Source organism: Anolis carolinensis, chromosome 5 (assembly GCF_035594765.1).
Source record: "Anolis carolinensis isolate JA03-04 chromosome 5, rAnoCar3.1.pri, whole genome shotgun sequence".
Classification (NCBI taxonomy): domain Eukaryota; kingdom Metazoa; phylum Chordata; class Lepidosauria; order Squamata; family Dactyloidae; genus Anolis; species Anolis carolinensis.
Window position 1 is genome coordinate 186,419,029 of NC_085845.1, and position 18,731 is coordinate 186,437,759.

Here is an 18,731-nt window from a genome sequence, read left to right on the forward strand (position 1 = left end):
CTCTTTGACTTGTCATTCTATAGCCTACATAATTAAATAGACCTATGAAATAAATGGGATCTGCCTATGTGTCTTCTCACCATCCACCAACTGACTCAGGAGATTCACTCTAGTTGGGTCTAAGCAAGGCATGGACAAACTTCAGCCCTCCAGGTGTTTTGAACTTCAACTCCCACAATTCCTAATAGCCAGTAGGCTGTTAGGAATTGTGGGAGTTGAAGTCCAAAACACCTGGAGGGCCAAAGTTTGCCCATGCCTTGTCTAACCAATAAGACTCAGGCCTGTGTTTAGTTCTTCTTTTCATTGGTGTTTTTGGGACACCTTCCACACACACATGCATGCTCTACTTAAATTTAGAAGACTGTGGGGAGTAGCAGTCTGACAGTTTTGTGTCTCCACTTCCAGGATTCCCACAGCATCATTTTCCTATGTGACCTGCACATCCGATTCCCAGCAGGGATTATTGACTCCATTCGGAAGCATTGTGTGGAAGGGAAAATGGCCTTCGCCCCCATGGTTATGAGGCTGCATTGTGGAGCATCCCCACAACAGCCCGATGGTGAGGAGTTGTGGATAGAAAGTGTATTTTGTGTAGATTTGTACCTCATTATCAACACAACATTGAACAGATTTAAGGAAGTTCATAGTTTAGCATAAGCATTGATATGTTTGTGGGATCTGCTTTCTGTAAATTCCTGTGTTAAAATTGCAAGGGCTCTCACACATAATTTAGTAATAGATGCAACTCATATACTGTATATTGTAATAGTAAGTGAAATTATAATCACGCGATTGATACTCCCTAGTGTAAAATTCACAGTAGTATACCTGTCCTGTATCTAGGATGTACTGCATCATTTTTTAGGTGAAAGCTCATGAGATTGAGGGATCTTCTATTTAATAGAATAGAAATTCTTATAGAAAACTAACATGCCAGGGAAAAGGATTTCATCTTGTATTTATTGGAACTGTATATACTTTCATCTTAAGCTGGAAGAGACAATGCCATTTGTACTTAAGTGAGAAGTAGACCCTTATGAGATCCTTATAATGACTTCATACATATAATGACCATTTGGTATCATATTATACTCTAGTGATAATGATATATAATTTGTTAAGCTATTTATATAGACGGGTTTTATTCTATTTCAGTTGCTTATTATAATTCTATCTGTATTTTACTATAGATTAAGCTTTTCCTTTTGAGTCTGGCACTTGAATTGATTTGGTATTTAGCCTAATAATCTGTTAGAGGATGCTGCAGGTATTTTATTGTTTGGACAGTCAATAACACAGATGTGACTCATGCTCTTGCATTTCCCCTTCATAGGATACTGGGAAGTGAATGGCTTTGGGCTCCTTGGAATTTATAAATCTGATCTGGTTCGTATTGGAGGGATGAACACCAAAGAATTCCGCGATAAATGGGGAGGAGAGGACTGGGAACTCTTAGACAGGTCAGTAAGGATGTGGTGGTCTTTCAAATATCATTGGATTCCAGTTCTCATCAGCTTCTGCCAACATGATGGGAGATGGACTCAAATAATACCCAGAGGACATCAGGCAGTCAAATGGGTGCAAATATGCTCTACGGTTCTTTCTCTCTCCCTTATTCCTATCCTGGCTTAAGATCTCCTTTATCTTATCTATGCAGTTGTTTCCTTGAATGTAGACAAATTCTCAAGTCAACAGTTTCCACTTTCCCTTCTCCTCCCCAGTACTTGCATCAACTGGGCTTCTATAACTGGGCCTCTATAAGGCTGGGCTTCTATAACTGGGCCTCTATAAGGCCGGGCTTGACCACCAGCTGCAATAAATCTTGCCAATTGAAAGGTTGGCAGTTCGAAGCCTAGGTTGGGGGTGAGTACCCGACCTTCAGCCCAGCTCCCTGCCCACCTAGCAGATCGAAGGTATTGCTTAAGCGGGGAGGTATTTTAATGGCACCATAAGGAAATACCAGGAAAATGTTGGCGATCAAAAAAGGAGGAAGTCTGTGAACAGGGCTCTTCAACATGGAGGATGGAGCAACAGCAGCCCTCGTTGCCGGAATCGAGCACAACTTCCAGGACACAAAAGATGGGAAATGCCTATATATCTTTATCTGTACTGTTGTCTGTCCTATCTGTGTATAACGATGTTAAATGTTTGCCGTATATGTGTTCTGTGATCCGCTCTGAGTCCCCTTCAGGGTGAGAAGGGCAGAAAATAAATACTGTAAATGAATGAATAAATGAATAAATAAATAAATCCAAGGTGCCAAAACAGAGAAGACCCTACTTCCCTTGTGGAAACCTCCCTGACACACTCCTTTTTTTCTCATAGAATTTTTCAGTCTGGCCTGGACGTGGAACGGCTCGCTATCAGGAACTTCTTCCACCACTATCACTCCAAGCGAGGCATGTGGAACCGACACCATTGAAAATGTGAGGCACATTTGCACTCCTGGATCCCAGCACGCACTTTATTCAGGTCTGGTCCAAAGCAAAGAACACCCCTCTCTCCTACAGAAATCATAGCATGAGTTTAGAGACTCATAACATGTTTGCATGTCATGAGAAAAGAAGTCACAGCATGGAATGAAGAACATTTTCTGTAAGGGAGGAGACATCATCAGGAAGAAAGAAGACTTACCTCTACTATCTTTTATCGAGAAAAGTGATCTTTGAAAATGTGGGTATATTTTCTCACCAGCATCAGCACATTCTAGCAATGCTTCTAGGAAGCAAAAAACATTCAATATAGGTTCTTCCCAGCCCAGCACAAAAGCCTTTTTAATAAAAGTGCCTTCCTATTTCTTATTATGTATATAATGCTTTAAATTATTAAAAAGAAAACACAAAAATAATGCAGCAGTTTTTACATGCAACTGAACTACTTCTTGCAGTTTTTGATATCCTTTGAGAGCCTGAAGTTATGGAAGGACAGCTTTTCTGCCAACGGAAATCAGAATATTCTGGCATTTTGGGTACAAATAAAAGGTGCCAGAATCTCACAACATGGCTTATTGTCTTCTTTGGAAGATACTTGAACAACAAAAACAATTCTGGAATTCATGCCTTTGGACAAAACATGACTCATTTTCTGTATATTTGTGCATCCATCCAGGAGATTCAGAGGAGTTGATTCCTCTCTTCACTTGAAGCACCGTATGCCCTACTCAGGTACAGCAAAGGGAACATGGGCCTTGTTTTCAAACTGATGTAAATAGCTGTTTTCCAGGATTATTCAACAGCCTATTTGATTAAGTTATGATCATGATGTTGAAACCAAACTAGGACCAGAATTAGTTTATGACACAGAATAGTCTTTATCTTGACAGCTGTATGGAACGTTGACTAAAGGACACGGAGACAGGGCAATATGGACATGAGACCAATTCTTCTTTTTTCAAACCTGTATGTAGCCTAGCACTTGGGAGATTCAGTCCTAGGCATGTCTACTCAAAAGTCAACCTCGTTGAGTTCAAGAGCTTTTGTATGTTTTTTCCCCTATTTATTGTGCAATTCTAATGTTGTCGGCTAGTTTGCATTTTTATTATAAGGCACCCTGGGAGAAGAAATTTTGAAGGAGAAGATATAACATTGTTTTGTAATATAGTTTAAATTTAAGTTACAATTTTGTACATTCAGGTACTGATTGTGTATGAAGAATAGGTGTACTTGCATCTCTCATGAAAAGGAGTTCCAGAAAAGGGTATGTCTGCGTCAGCTCTGTAGGAAACAGAGCCGAGAGGCCAATGTGCTGGAGTGCTTTGACTAAGACTCCAAATCCCCACTCGGCTGTGGAAACTTTGGGAAAGTTGGATTCTCTCATCTTTGGACTGCAGCAATGACAAACCCTCTCTGAACAAATCTAGTGAAAAAACCCTACAATAGAGTTGCCTTGCGATCACCAAGGAATTACATGAAGGCGCACAACAATAACAGATGTAGCTGTTGACTATCTGCATTGCAATTTTAGAAGGACAAACAAGGCAGCTTTCTCTTGCGTTAGTTGATGCAATATTTGAGCATGACACTCTCAGGAAACAAGCCTTTCAACTTTGTTGAAGCAGATTGATAGAAGTTGTTTATTTAATTGAGATTTGTGTCTATATGTGATGGAGAGGGAGTGGGCTTGCCCATGAGTCTCCATCTTTTTCCTAAATTGGGTTCTGGCTATAATATATTATTCAAGAATCTGCTACATTACTCTCTGACTCATTGATGATCCTAGCTGACAATCTCAAATCCTTCTGTACTTGTAGACCCTGGGCACCTCCTTACAGAGCTGTGTTTGGTGCCAGGAAACACTCCATAGGAACAAGGAAGGCCTTATTAGAAAAACTGAACCCAAGTAATATAAGAGAGGAAAACACGATGATGTCAGATTAGATTCAGTGTGTTTGCACCCCACACAAGACTGGCATTGTGGCCATGGAAACATTAGAGCGTTGAGCTCTTGGTGGTTTGAAAATAAGTTCCAAACTTCTAGAAGTTGAGGCACAACTTAAATACAGTTTTGCAAAAAAAAAAAAAAAAAACCTTGATAATAGTTGCTTATAAAAAAACCAGCCCTTGTTGACAGTTCAGTCCTGGATTAATTACCTTCCTGCCCTGATTGATTTGTGTAAATATGGGTATTGTACAGCAGTGTGAGAAAGATTTCAAACTCAAAAGGGCTAGAATCCAACTGTTTAGATGGCCAAGAAGAGGGAGATATTTTCAGAGAGTTTCTATTTTCTTCCAAAATAGACAATGCTTGAGAGACAGAGAGGTTCCCAGGATTGAGATCAATTGCAGAAATTGACTCTAAGCAACAGCTTCTAGGGACCAGCTGCTTATACACTCCAGATTCAGAAACAGAATTAAGGAGATTTGGGCCAATAAGGACGTGATGTTTTAGGTAAAGAGATCTATCCCAATTGTACCTCACCAACCTGTACCAGCACATTCATAGGGTGGCCTTTGAAGACTTGTAGCTCCATTACATTGCTATGTAATGAAAACCATGTGGAAGACTTGACAGTGTGGTTCAGAAGTGTGAAAAATGGATAAAACAAGTTCTCTTTTCTCCCACAACCAACCAAGAGTTAAAATATTTTTTTCGTACAAGAAGGAATATTTTGGTTCCCTTGACTTTGGTACATGCTGCTCAGTTCTAAATGTAGAAAGTCAACAGCTGGTGCATTTCCTATTTGTATCTTGTTAATTTATTTTAAAAATGTGATTGATATCTTGTTGGTTAGCTCCAACTGAAATAGATATGTTCAGTTAGTTGTACCATGAGTCACCATGTAGGAAAATTCCATGGGTTCAGTGGGTCTACCATACTCAGGACACACAGAATTTAGGCCACATTTGTCTAAATTAAGACGTTCTGCCCTAGAATTTGGTTTTAAAATAGCCAAGACTCCTAGCTTTTGTTTTGCACATCTACACCATACTTTATTTTTGTTTAAGGTTTCAGGTACAAATACATTGATTCCATAATTCAGAACTATTAGGGAAGCTGCCTATACCAAGACAGACCAGTGGTCCATTCAACCAAGCAATCCGTGTGGGAATTCCACTCTTGTATTTCATCACCATCTAATATACTGGCTAGGGTTGCTATGATATGCAGTTAAATAACACCCGGAGGTCCACACGATTCCCAGCCCTGGTCTAGACCAATACTGCCAACTTTAACTGCTAGCTCTCCAGGATTTGGGAAAGGATTGTTTTGTGCTTGAACAGCTTCTCATCACAGTACTTACCAGCTCAATGGTACTATGCTTCTACATTCAAATGAGACTACGGTAGCTATAGATTTGGGGATTATTGTTAAATGGGTGCAGATTAAATTGATTGAGATATACAATTCATTTACTGAGATTTCTCTAACTCAAGAGGTGGGAGAAAGTGCAGCCTACAGTTGCCTATGGTCTACCATCGCATCTTGCAGGTGTCGCACCTTTCCCCTTGAATCACCTAAAATTAAAAAGAAATTCATTGGAACTGTGTGTGGCCATTGCAGTCTACTGAAGATTGGGAACAGGAGCAATGTGGGCAAGATGGGGCAGCATCTCACTGATCTTCTGAGAAGACTGTCTTTCCATTTTACTTGGGAAGGAGGAGAAAGAGCTTGTGTTTTAGTGTGTGCATATCTTTAAAAAAACAAAATGTGCCCCCCAAGGACTTGCTGAATCCTGGTCCAGCTCACTTGCCCACTTCTTTTCCAATCGTTCTCATACGCACCACCAAACACTGGGTGTAGGGTCCAGGTTTTGTTCTCCAGTCTAGGCTGGAAACTGAAATGAAGGGTACTTTTGTATTGTCTGAATATATGGTTGCTGTTCGATAGCCATTATTTTTAATGTGATCTTCCCTGAAGTACCTCTGTAAATATTTGAAATGTTGTTTGGTGTATTTAAATTCTGTGCTGCGCCTCGAAAAATGTGTGCCTTAAAGATGAAGCTCGGCTTTTACTTATTTGTAAGAACCAGAAGCACCTCAGTGAGTTTGCAAATACAGATTTCTTAATGAAAATCAGTGTCTTATGTCGTCTTCTTTTTCTTGTCCACCCATAACGTTCTCCAGTGAAGAGAAATCAGAATATTCTTCTTCCATCCCCACCTCCACAATGACCAAAATAAATAAATAAAAAGGATATACAGTAGAGTCTCACTTATCCAACACTCGCTTATCCAACGTTCTGGATTATCCAACGCATTTTTGTAGTCAATGTTTTCAATATATCATGATATTTTGGTGCTAAATTCGTAAATACAGTAATTACAACATAACATTACTGCGTATTGAACTACTTTTTCTGTCAAATTTGTTGTACAACATGATGTTTTGGTGCTTAATTTGTAAAATCATAACCTATTTTGATGTTTAATAGGCTTTTTCTTAATCTCTCCTTATTATCCAACATATTCGCTTATTCAACATTCTGCCGGCCCGTTTATGTTGGATAAGTGAGACTCTACTGTACACAGAATAAAGGATACTAGTCACTGTCTTCTGCACGGGACAATGACAACCGAATATACGAAGCAACAATTAATACCTGTTTATTAAATATACTTTAATAAATAAAAAGAAAGCAAATAATACCTGCAATTTGCAAAAGATCTTCCAGTTCTCAGTGAGATAGGAACAATGCATGTCCTTTCAAAATAATGTAAAATTGCATGAAGCACAGCGCTGATTTAAAAAATAAACATATTTCCAAAACAATGTGCTACATCAGGAATGGACAAACTTTGGCCCTCCAGGTGTTTTGGACTTCAACTCCCGCAATTCCTAACAGCTGGTAGGCTGTTAGTAATTGTGGGAGTTGAAGTCCAAAACACCTGGAGGACCAGAATTTGCCTGTGCTACACACAAGACTAAGGTTAAGTTGTGCAGCCTTAAAATACTTTGCATGACTATGAACAATATTTTTTATTAAAACAAGCAAAGGTTTGAAATCTAATTCATCACCTCCAATTGTTGGTAGTTTGTATTATCTAAGTTGTATGCTATATAAAAATATAAAACATATAGAAGTAGGATTAAATTTACATTGCACAATATAGACATTTGATCTTAGGGAGCACTGACTCCATATTGAAAACTTTTTTGTGCACAGAACTGTCTCCCTGCTGCTCGTAAGATAGAAATGGGTTCTCAGTGGAGCTCCAGGGATATAACACATGGTAGCCTTGTCAACAATGGGAGCCCCATGTCTTCACTGGAACCTCAGTGCCACCACTATTCATTGGCTGAAGGTGTTTGGGATGTTCTTGGGTGGAAAACCTTTTTTCTTCTTTGAGGGACACATCCCTTTGGAGGTAGCCTATCAGAAGTTGCATGTCGGTGATAGGTAGGGCTGAAGTTAGCCATAGGTGAAGCCAGAGCGTACTTTTCTTTGTGCCCCCTGACTTTTCCCCATTTCTGAACCATTCCCTTCACCGATTTCTTCACCTATTTCTACTCTCCTCCCTTCTCCCACCACAATGCCACCTTCACCATACTGGAAGGTGGGTTGAGGTCCAGATCCCTTTTGAAATTAGAAACAAGTTACCCAGGTGACATATCCTTATTTCTCAATGTCCTCATAGCTGGTCCTGAACTCAGACTAGAGATATCCTTCATGCTTACACTTAGAAGAAATGGGTTGCCTGCCTTCCAAGGAGCCTGCCATATGTGATCTTCTGGGAGTCACACTTGAAGCTATTTAATGTTGATATATTTTTGTATTGAAGTGATGGGAACAAGGAGAGCCAACCAAAATGGGTAGGGTTGTTCTCTAAACAGGTGTGTTGCTGTATGTTCACAAGAGGTGATTTAATTCATCATTTTCTTTCTGACACATGCAACGTTAGTGTCTCTAGAGACACATTTTGGTAGTTTCTAATGTTTCTTACTAACCAGTTATTACATGTTTTTCATTCATTTGCCGTTGTATCTGATTTTTCAAAAACTTCGAAACAATAGCTCCTATTGATGCTACTCTTTTCCTACTGGCAAAGCAGCTTTTCCTTGTATTAAACCCTTTTGTATAATTGCTTGAGGATCTCATTGCAGGACGCTGGGAAAACAAGGAACAGTGAATTTGGGGGAGAGACAATTATTTTATATCTTAAATTAAATGATGAGGTTCTGCTTCTGCAATAAGAAAAATATGTTCTGCTCTTCAGAGCAGCAAGCACATTGTAGAAAGAATCCCCATAGAGAACCTCTCAAAAGTCTGTAACTGGGTTGACCCAAAAGTTGCCTCTCACATATGGAACATCAGGTCTGAGGTCAGAAAAATCATTTAAAAAAAAATCTTGATCATCCGTCATGTGCTCCAGCCTGCAAGGAAAGCCAAAACATTCAAGACAGCTCTGTATCATACCTTTCCCAGAATACCTGATATAAAGCAGGTTTTTTTAAATCTAGCCCTTGAAAGACAGCAGATGGTGATTCTGCCACATGGGTTGTCATTCTGGGGGCACATATGATTTCAATGAAATGTGGAAAGGGTAAAAGGCAGCTCGTTTAAATGCTTCCAATGGGACATACTTAATTTTATGATTTTTTTTCAAAATGTGGCCTGCATCAGAAACTATGATACAAAACTTTACAATGATACAGCTATGTTGCTGTCATGTGATCCATTGGGCCACTGAATTATGTCGATGCACAATGGGGCACTACACAACATGTCCTGTTTCACAATGGAACTTCCTGTTGAGCAATGGACACATTGCACATTGGAACATGTTGTGTGTTGAGACTTTTACACAATGGTCACACTGCTGGATCTGGTTCTGCAATGGTTCCAGTTCCATAGCTACATCCCTTTTCCCTTTCTGACAACATAAACATTACACATTACACATTTCTATCTTTATAGAAATGTAATTTGGTTTACAATGGTGTTGAACTCGCTCCCAGCCTAGAGAGACTCATTAGACATACTCCCTGATGAGTTTGAGAAAGTTAATAACAACCTTGATCATCATCATCATCATCATCATCATCATCATCATCATCATCATCATCATCATCATCTTTATTTATATCCCGCCCCATCTCCCCAAATCTTCCTATTTCCAAAAAGTTATTTTGTTTATATTAGCCAGATATTTGAAATCTGTAATCATCAGTTGTATTGGTTTAATATTATGTATAATCACATATTATTTCTCCACTATTTTGATATTGCGAGAGTCTCCAGGAATGCATCTAGGGCCATAGCATTGAATAGAAATTTCATGAAAAATTGTGAGTTTCTCACAATATTTATTCAGTTGGATCCTACTCTTGGTGCACCAAGGCTTGGGAGACTGTATTGAATTGGACCGGATGCCAACCATCATAAGTAAAATAGGTACTTTCCTTTAATAGCAAACACAGATTATTGAACATTGACAGCGTTCGAGCAACAATGAGGATGAAGAAAGAGCACAACCATGTAAGAAGGAGTTCAAACATTTCTTACCCTTGCAAGGCTCAGTAGATTCTCCGTCCATAACCACTTGGATAAAGTCCTGTCTTCTGAACACCAAAGGCGGTAATGAAAATGTTGACAATGACTGTGATGAAGACGAGGATTGTGGTAATGTTGTTGAGCAAATCCAGACGTTGCTGTTTCCCCACATCGTTCAGGTTCAGTCGAGCTATAAAGACAGAATAGAAACCAGAAGCAGAAATTAGATGGAGGTACCCCAAGATGTTTTCCTCTCCTCTTCACCCACAAAGTGAATCATATTCTTTTCTCTTCTCCATTTGACATGTTATTGTTTTGTTCTTTTCCTAGTATGATACCCAGTTCTTCCTGTCACATAAAAATTTTCACCACAGCAAAACAATTCTTGACAGGGTAGAACATAGTGGGGATGTGAAAAACACTGAGCAGTTTTCTTTTTCTTGACAAAAGGGTGTCTCATTACATCAAGAAACCCAATGTCAATAGTGGCCTAGCACAAAAGTATTCACCTATATACAGTAGAGTCTCACTTATCCAACACTCGCTTATCCAACATTCTGGATTATCCAACGCTTTTTTGTAGTCAATGTTTTCAATACATCGTGATATTTTGGTGCCAAGTTCATAAATACAGTAATTTCTACATAGCATTACTGCATATTGAACTACTTTTTCTGTCAAACTTGTGGTATAACATGATGTTTTGGTGCTTAATTTGTAAAAGCATAACCTAATTTGATGTTTAATAGGCTTTTCCTTAATCCCTCCTTGCCGGCCCGTTTATGTTGGATAAGTGAGACTCTGCTGTAGTTTGATCATCAACAGTAACACTGTTGCCTTCCTCTACACCAACTAGCAAATGTGCATAGTGTTTAAAAGGTGGTGGAGATTCACAGGATGAGAATAAGATTGCCAGATCTCAAGACCTGGCCCTAAGTCTTCAGCTTTCTTTGGTTGTTTGCAGGCAGGAGATAAAGCTGCAAATCCTCCAGTTTCACAGGGTTCATTTCCAGACAAGGTCTATGTAAGGAATTAAGCGTATTTGTGTGGGTGTTTGTGAAGAAGCAGGCCTGAATAAAATGAAGTCCATGCAAAACATGATGTGGGACGAACCTGGCAGACGAAGTGAGGATTCAGTAAGGCGTATCTAACCTGGCAGTGAAAGGAGGGTTCAGTAAGGCGTATCTGAATAACAATGGACAATAAAGTGTGCAGGTGGTACCCTATAAGTCATATAGTTTGAACTGTAGAATGTTTTGAAACCATGAGAATGGAACAACATGTTCACCAAAAGAAGGAACTGTAGGCTATAAAATGCTGGGGGCTTCCAAAATTTAGTGCGCTTTGCTTGAACCGCGGCGACGGAGCGTCCACTCCCTCTAGGAGAACCTGGTCATCTCTTCAGAGAAGGACCTGTGTGTGAGTATGGATGAATGAGTGATGTGTGTATGAATGAGAGCTCTTTCTTGATTTGATTCTGATGTGATTTTGATGTGACTGTAATCAATAAATATTACATGAAAAGCATTAAAACCAAATTTAGTTTTTGGGGTGCCTCATTGATCTACATCACTATTCCCTGAACACTCTGCATCAAAAGAACAGGAACCCTTTGGGTTCATAACATCTATATGCCAACCTCCCAATAGAACAGCATTTTGGTGCAATTTGCAAAGCTTCACTGAGTGGTTGTTGCAATTTGCAAAGATTCTCCAAGGGTCTCTCTGTTTAATTAGCTTCTGCCTTTGATCCCAGACATTGTGACGTCAGGGCTTATCCTTTGCTCTGCTCTGCATTCACCTCCTGACTAGAAGCAAGCAGGCTAGATAAATGTTCCTTATCTCATCCCCCTAAATAGACAAGAAGGAATAATTTCCTCCCACTTCACCTGCCCCAGGAACAGCACATTTGTCTGAGATTTCTCTCTTAATTTATAAACAGGAAAGTATGTTCTGTGTGTGTGTGTGTGTGTGTGTGTGTGTGTGTGTGTGTGTGTTTGAATGGCAAGGTATGAGCCCCTGTTGTAGGTATGTGATGGTTCACAACATAATTAGGGACTGTCCCTATATCTCAGAGTCTGGTTCTGATAAACCTCAGAGTCATATGTGGTACAGAATATTACAATATATCTCCCAGTGCTGCAGCTTAGTTGAATTTTGCTATGTGAAATGCTACAGCGATTACTACCCTGTTTCCACAAAAATAAGACATCTCCAGAAAATAAGACCTAGTAGAGGTTTTGCTGAAATGCTACATATAAGGCCTCCCCTGAAAGTAAGACCTAGCAAAGTTTTTGTTTGGAAGCATGCCTGCCAAACAGAACACCAGAGTTTGCAGGATTGGTAAATGTACGTACTATAGATTGTTGTACATGGAAATGATGGTAGTAACAAGAAATTCTTGATAAAATTCACAATTTGTTTGGTTATGTTGGTTTGTGATGACAACTACTATACAGTATATTATAAATGTTCATTTACTGTGAATTCTTCTTCATGGAAAAATAAGACATCACCTGAAAATAAGACCTAGCACATCTTTGGGAGCAAAAATTAATATAAGACACTGTCTTATTTTTGGGGAAAGACGGTATTTTTTAAAAATGGATTGAATAGAAAACCAAATTGAACTACGGCAATGGCTAGGCTAATTCATAAAACACACTGGAGGAGGATGAGGAGGGAAGCAGAATGGAAGGGAGAGAAAGTGGCTTTGTTTTTTTGTAAAAACCCAGAACAGTTTTTCCTACAAGGCGCTGGAAGCCAACAGGAATTGCCCTCTTTGCAACGAAGCCCTATATATAGAAAAGAGGTTCTATTGAGGCAACAGGAGCCCAAGTTCATGACCCTGTCATTCCTTTCAACGCCAAACACACAAGCAGAGAAAGACAGGCCTGTGTGCATCATATCGGGAGACAGAAGGGCTGACCTGGGAGCAGGCCAGAACAGAACTGGAGACCGTCGCTCTCCATATGGATCCATAGGGGCAGCACAGGAATGCAAGGGCTTGGTCAAAAAAATAGAAAGTGAGACCACCCTGAGGGGCTTGCTTATAGCTCTCAGAAACCGGGTTTACTGTGGATGGTGAAAGAAGATACACAGCTTAGGGAAGGGCTGTAACACTGAAAGAGCTATTGACTTATTACTTCTATAAAGAAAATAGTTTAAAAACTATTCGCAAGCAAAGAGAACTTGACACAGCATGGAAATTAAAAGCATAACGCGTAGGGTAGGCAACATGTCTTACTTTTCAGAAGACATTGTTCTATTTGGGGGGCTGTCAGAGGGCAACCCTTTGTTTTAAGGAAAAGATTTGAGGAGACAGAACCATCAGAACAGAGAATAAGGGCCATAACTTTGTCTAGCAGCACTGAGAATCAGGACAGCAAAAGACTATTTATCATGTCAGAGGTGAATTGAGGATGCAGTTATAATGTATTTTAAAACTGCAAACAAAGTTAAAAACTTGGCATTATACTAGATTTCCTTTGACTAGAAGCTGGCCACTTGGAGGGCCTCTGGTGTCGCTGTGAGAATGTCCTCCATTGTGCATGTGGCAGGGCTCAGGCTGCATTGTAGTAAATGGTTTACTCTGTTCCACACTGGCATGTTGTGGATTCCACTTTGTAGCCCCATTTCTTAAGGTTAGCTCTGCATCTCGTGGTGCCAGAGCACAGTCTGTTCAGTGCCTTTCAAGTTGCCCAGTCTTCTGTGTGCCCAGGAGGGAGTTTCTCATCTGATATCAGCCATGGATTGAGGTTCCAGGTTTTAGCCTGCCACTTTTGGACTCTCATTTGCTGAAGTGTTTCTTGCGAGTATCTCTGTGGATCTTAGGAAGCTGTTTCTTGATTTAAGGCATTGGCATGCTGGCTGAAATCGCAACAGAGGATGGGTCAGAGATGTCGATGCCTTAGTCTTTTCATTACTGGCTGCTACTTCCCGATGGATGTCAGGTGGTGCTATACTGGCTAAACAACATAATTCCTCCAGCGATGTTGGGCATAGTCATCCTGTGATAATGTGGTGTGTCTCATTAAGGACCACATCCACTGCAAAATACTGAGAACAGGGCAATGTCTCAGAGACATGTCATATTTCTCTTGTTATCTTGGAAGACATTCATCACACATGTTCGAAGTAATAATGTTTCCTAGCCAGGAAACACGAAGTAGACAGAGAAGAGCAAGGCGGAGGCGGAAAGGAGGAGAAATAATGGTAGTATCATACTGCATTTTATCTTGATCAAAATAGGTAATAATATCTGCAATGAAATTGTGGGGGGGAAAGAATTTTTAAAAGATACATTATATTTCTCTTTACATTGCTGTACTTTTTTCTATATTTCCATTTTCAGCATGGGTGTCTCTGAAGCTCCTTGAAATGGAACATGCTAAGAACAAGAATATTTATTCATAATAATGATGATGATAATGATGTTCCATTATGGGTGTTAGTGATGTTGATCTTTTTTCAGTTACCATATATACTGCTTCATTTCTTTCCCAGATTTTTATTTATTTATATCCCACTGTTTACTTTAACGGAACTCCGATCCCTGGGGTTTCTGGGTGGTCTTCTATCTAGCCACGAGCTAGGTCAACAAAGCACATGTCTTCAGACCACATGATTTTTAGGCACTTAAAACATGCATAATGACCTTTCAATATTTCTGGTTGGACAATATTCTAATTGCACTAAAGAAATGGGGCTGACAGAATAGTGCCATGTATGGCCAACTAGCAAGCCTGGAGCAAAGATGAAGTCTAAAATTGGAAACCTCCTGACATGCAGCTTGTAGGCTCAGCCAGCAACTTTCTAAACTGCAAAGTGTCGCATCTCGTTGTACCGTGCAAAAGCTGGCAAACCTAGCACTCCAAATCTGCACGACTATGACAACAATTATGGGAATTTAGTTTGGCAATGTAAATACAATTATTCTAGGCCTTAGCTGTGTACACATACACACAAAAGAATCAGAGCCATGTGCAGATCCTTGCAGTGTGCCGAGTAAAAAAGGGATGGGTACACTGTCACTCGCTGGGGAAATTGTATTTCACATAGAGCCTAAGGCCTTGTACACATGATCCTGGTAATGTTTAAATCGCCCCTTGGGAAACATATTACTCATATTACACATTACACTGGAATTGTTTATTTCACTCATGGGATTGATCATAAGAGCTAACATCATGGGAATGATTATATCAACAACATCAACAAAGAACAACGTGGATGCAGATCTTGTACAAAGCAATGATCTGGAATATGTGGCCCTCCAGATGCTGTTGAATTGCAATGCATACCAACCAATGCACAGGGGGTTAGAACATCTGGAGAGCCACAGCTCACGCTTTTGGCTATATAGGCTACGAATATGAGATGGATCTAATCGGACTCCATTCAAATGTCAAGTCAGACACTGACATATTATGCAGCCTGGTGCAAGCCATGTTTTTTCAGCCTCAGATACTACCAATGCTCAATGTACAATATAGAAGTGACCATATTGCTCTATTTTGATACAGACCTAAATGAAATAGTGCATTACATAGTCAGGAATCTTTCTTTTTGTCAAGAAATTCAAGGAGTGAAAAAAAAACCTTTCCAAGCTGTAAGCAACCAAAGCTTTCTGTTTCATCTCACCTTTCCTCTTGTAAAGTTCTGCAATAAAACCTGTGGGAAGAAGCCAAACGCCTTACCAATGAGAATAAGGAGTATTCCTATGGCTGTCTGGAAGAAGAGGGAAATGGTGATGAAAGCTGTCAGGACAGCATAATATTGGAAGGAAGGTCCCTGTTCCAGAACCGCCTTCAGCTGTGCCGCGTTGGCCATGAACAGGGCCACATCCAGCATGCTCTCAGCCACACTCTTCTTAGTTGCGTAACGGTTTATGTTGATGACATTTTCTGTCCTGGAGCCAGGATTACCAGTCTAAAGGAGAAAGAAGAAAGATGTGTGTGTGTGAGAGAGGGAGACATTTGTCCCCAACGGATGACTGCAGATTCTGATATTTCATTTACTCCCAAACCCATTGAAGACCTTCATGAAGGCAACCAAAATGTAGTGAAGGATTTGTAAAAAAGACACCGTGATGGAATGAGTTGACTGGAAAGGGCATGTGTCGACAGCTGATTGGCTGAGCCAGTCAGGAGCCAGAATTTCAATTGGCTGCTGTCTCTACCTTGGTGCTGAGACAGTTTTAACTAAAAATGGTCAAGAAGGAAACGGCTGCCAACTCTCCGAAGCCTGATTATTTATAAGGTAAATGAGGCATAGGCTGCTAGGAATTGTGGGAGTTAAACTCCAAAACACCTGAAGGGCCAAAGTTTGCCCATGCCTGTGTTATACTATACATCTCATCATCTCTAGACAACCTAGATACTTGTCAGGTCCATTGTCCATGCTCCCTTCTTGCTATGTGACTTGTTTATCCCACTTCCAAATGATCATTTCCAATGGTTCCATGCCTTTTCCCTTTTCACCCCATTGGACATCGAGGACAAAGTTTTCTCACATTTCTGACTGCCACTCAGCTCCACACACCTTCCCAGTGAGGAGTATGGGTGGCTGGAGTGGAATGGAGTTCAGAGGTAGGAGACAAGCAAAAGGAAGTAATGACAGGAGACAAGAGGTGTTCCCACAGAAGGAAAGAAACAATTATGGTGAACTTGCTGAAGTCCTTACCCACCTCTTAAAAAAGAAACATACATACACACAAAGCTTCTATGATATAAGAATTGGCTCTCACCAAGCCCTCTAGCAGCAATGTATTTCTCTCTCTTCCACTGTTGCGTGTGTATGTGTGTGTGTGTGAGAGCGAGAGACTCCAAGTCCACTTAAAACTTATGGTGACCCCATACATTGTATAGGGTTTTCTTAGGCAACCATACACTCAGGGATGGTTTTGCCAGATCCTTCTCCCAAAAAATAGCCTACAGTGTCTGGTATTTCTAGACGGTCCCCCATCCAAGTACATGTTGTGTGTTCCTTATCTGGAATTCTGAAATCCAAAATAATCCCAAACCCAAAAGTGTCCACATGGGCAGCTGAGACAGTGGCATCTTTGCTTTCTGATGATCCAGGGTACACAGAATTTCTTTCATGGAAAAAATATGAAAAACATTGTGTGTAAAATTATCTTCAGACTATGTATCGTCAAAGGCTTTCATGGCTGGAATCTTCAGATGATCCTCTGAAGATGCCAGCCACAGATGCAGGTGAAACGTCAGGAGAAAATGCTGCTAGAACACGTCCATACACCCCGGAAACTATACAACATCCCACTATCTGTAGACTATAGCTAAAATGGTGTATATGAAATACAAATGTATTTAGTCTTTAGATTTGGATCCCATCTCCAAGATATCCCATTCTGTATCTTGTATTCCAAAATCTGAGGGAAAAAATGCAAAATCCAAAACACTTCTGGTCCCAGATGCTCTGATCGCATATCCTCAGCTTTGTATTAACCTTATATTAACCAGGATTGATTCTGCTTATGTTTCAGGATCTAGTTTTTTTTTTATATGTCAGAAGCGACTTGAGAACATTACTGCAAGTTACTTCTGGTGTGAGAGAATTGGCAGTCTACAGAGACATTATCCAGGGGACACCCAGATGTGTTACCATTCTGCTGGGAGGCATCTCTCATGTTCTCCCAAGCTAGAGCTAACAGACTCGAGCTCACCCTGTCTTGTGGATTCGAACCAGGAACCTTCATTTCAGCAACCCAACCTTCAGGTCAGCAGTCCAGCCGGCACAAGCGTTTAACCCATTGTGCCACCATGACTCCTTTCAGGATCTGCATGTAGGGCATTTGGCTCTTCCCCTTCCACCCTACATTCCCCATCATCCATTTTTTCTTTCTCCCCTTATTTTAGCACTGAAAAATGAGGGAGAATTTAGTAAAGTTTTGAAGCTAATTCACAGCTTGCTTTTTTGTTTGGGTCAGTTCTACTAAATGTCAAATACACTGCTGTTATCAAAATGACCACACGGTGGCGCACAGAGCCACCCACAGAGCTTGCCCATTCACTAGCAGTAGCAATGAATGGGCCCAGAGCCCAATGGGAAACAGTGGATGTTGCTGTATAAACAGAGCCAGAATAGAGCGTACAACTGCTGGAGATAAACAAACATTTTGAGTGCAGTCCAGAGAACCTCCAGGGGTTTTCTACAACCGCAACCTAATCCTGTATGTTTAGTCCCATCTGTTTGTTATATAGCTGAAAAAGAGGTCACTGCCTAATGGTTGATGTAACTGCTTCTTCTCCTACATCCAATTCTGGTGTTTGGAACAGGCACGACAGCCCGAAATACAGCACAGATTTACATCTCCTTACTAGTGCCAGGGGTTCTCAATATTCATTTATGCATGCCTGTCACTGCTCACAAAAGCCTCTTTATTTCCGACAAATATTTTAAAAATGGAAAGCATGGAAAACACTCAAATATGTTTCGACCACGCCATCCCCTATTTCTGCAAATGATAAATACAATCCCTGACGGATTTTCAACATTCTTAAAGATTAAGCTCCTGAAATATTTACATATACAGTAGAGTCTCACTTATCCAACATAAACGGGCCGGCAGAATGTTGGATAAGCAAATATGTTGTATAATAAGGAGAGATTAAGGAGAAGCCTATTAAACATCAAATTAGGTTATGATTTTACAAATTAAGCACCAAAACATCATGTTATACAACAAATTTGACAGAAAAATTAGTTCAATATGCAGTAATGCTACATAGTAATTACTGTATTTACGAATTTAGCACCAAAATATCACGATGTATTGAA

At 40.2% G+C, this 18,731-nt stretch overlaps 2 protein-coding genes across 3 annotated transcripts in view; one reads left to right on the forward strand and one right to left on the reverse strand.

The window, feature by feature from the left end:
- The window catches only part of b4galnt3 (beta-1,4-N-acetyl-galactosaminyltransferase 3), a 95,355-nt gene extending 88,843 nt beyond the window's left edge, over nt 1–6,512 (forward strand). Inside the window, exons 17-19 of the mRNA XM_003220831.4 lie at nt 406–559; nt 1,334–1,460; nt 2,326–6,512. Coding sequence (XP_003220879.2) covers nt 406–559; nt 1,334–1,460; nt 2,326–2,422 — 378 coding nt within the window. The 3' untranslated portion in view covers nt 2,423–6,512. The remainder of the gene's footprint in view (nt 1–405; nt 560–1,333; nt 1,461–2,325) is intronic.
- Nucleotides 6,513–7,035: 523 nt separating this feature from the next.
- Nucleotides 7,036–18,731, reverse strand: part of ninj2 (ninjurin 2) — a 66,150-nt gene continuing 54,454 nt past the window's right edge. For both annotated transcript variants that reach the window (XM_062983111.1, XM_008110451.3), the window contains 3 exons: nt 15,629–15,860; nt 9,943–10,120; nt 7,036–8,810 (listed from right to left, as the gene is read on the reverse strand). In XM_062983111.1, coding sequence (XP_062839181.1) covers nt 9,954–10,120; nt 15,629–15,860 — 399 coding nt within the window. In that variant the 3' untranslated portion in view covers nt 7,036–8,810; nt 9,943–9,953. The remainder of the gene's footprint in view (nt 8,811–9,942; nt 10,121–15,628; nt 15,861–18,731) is intronic.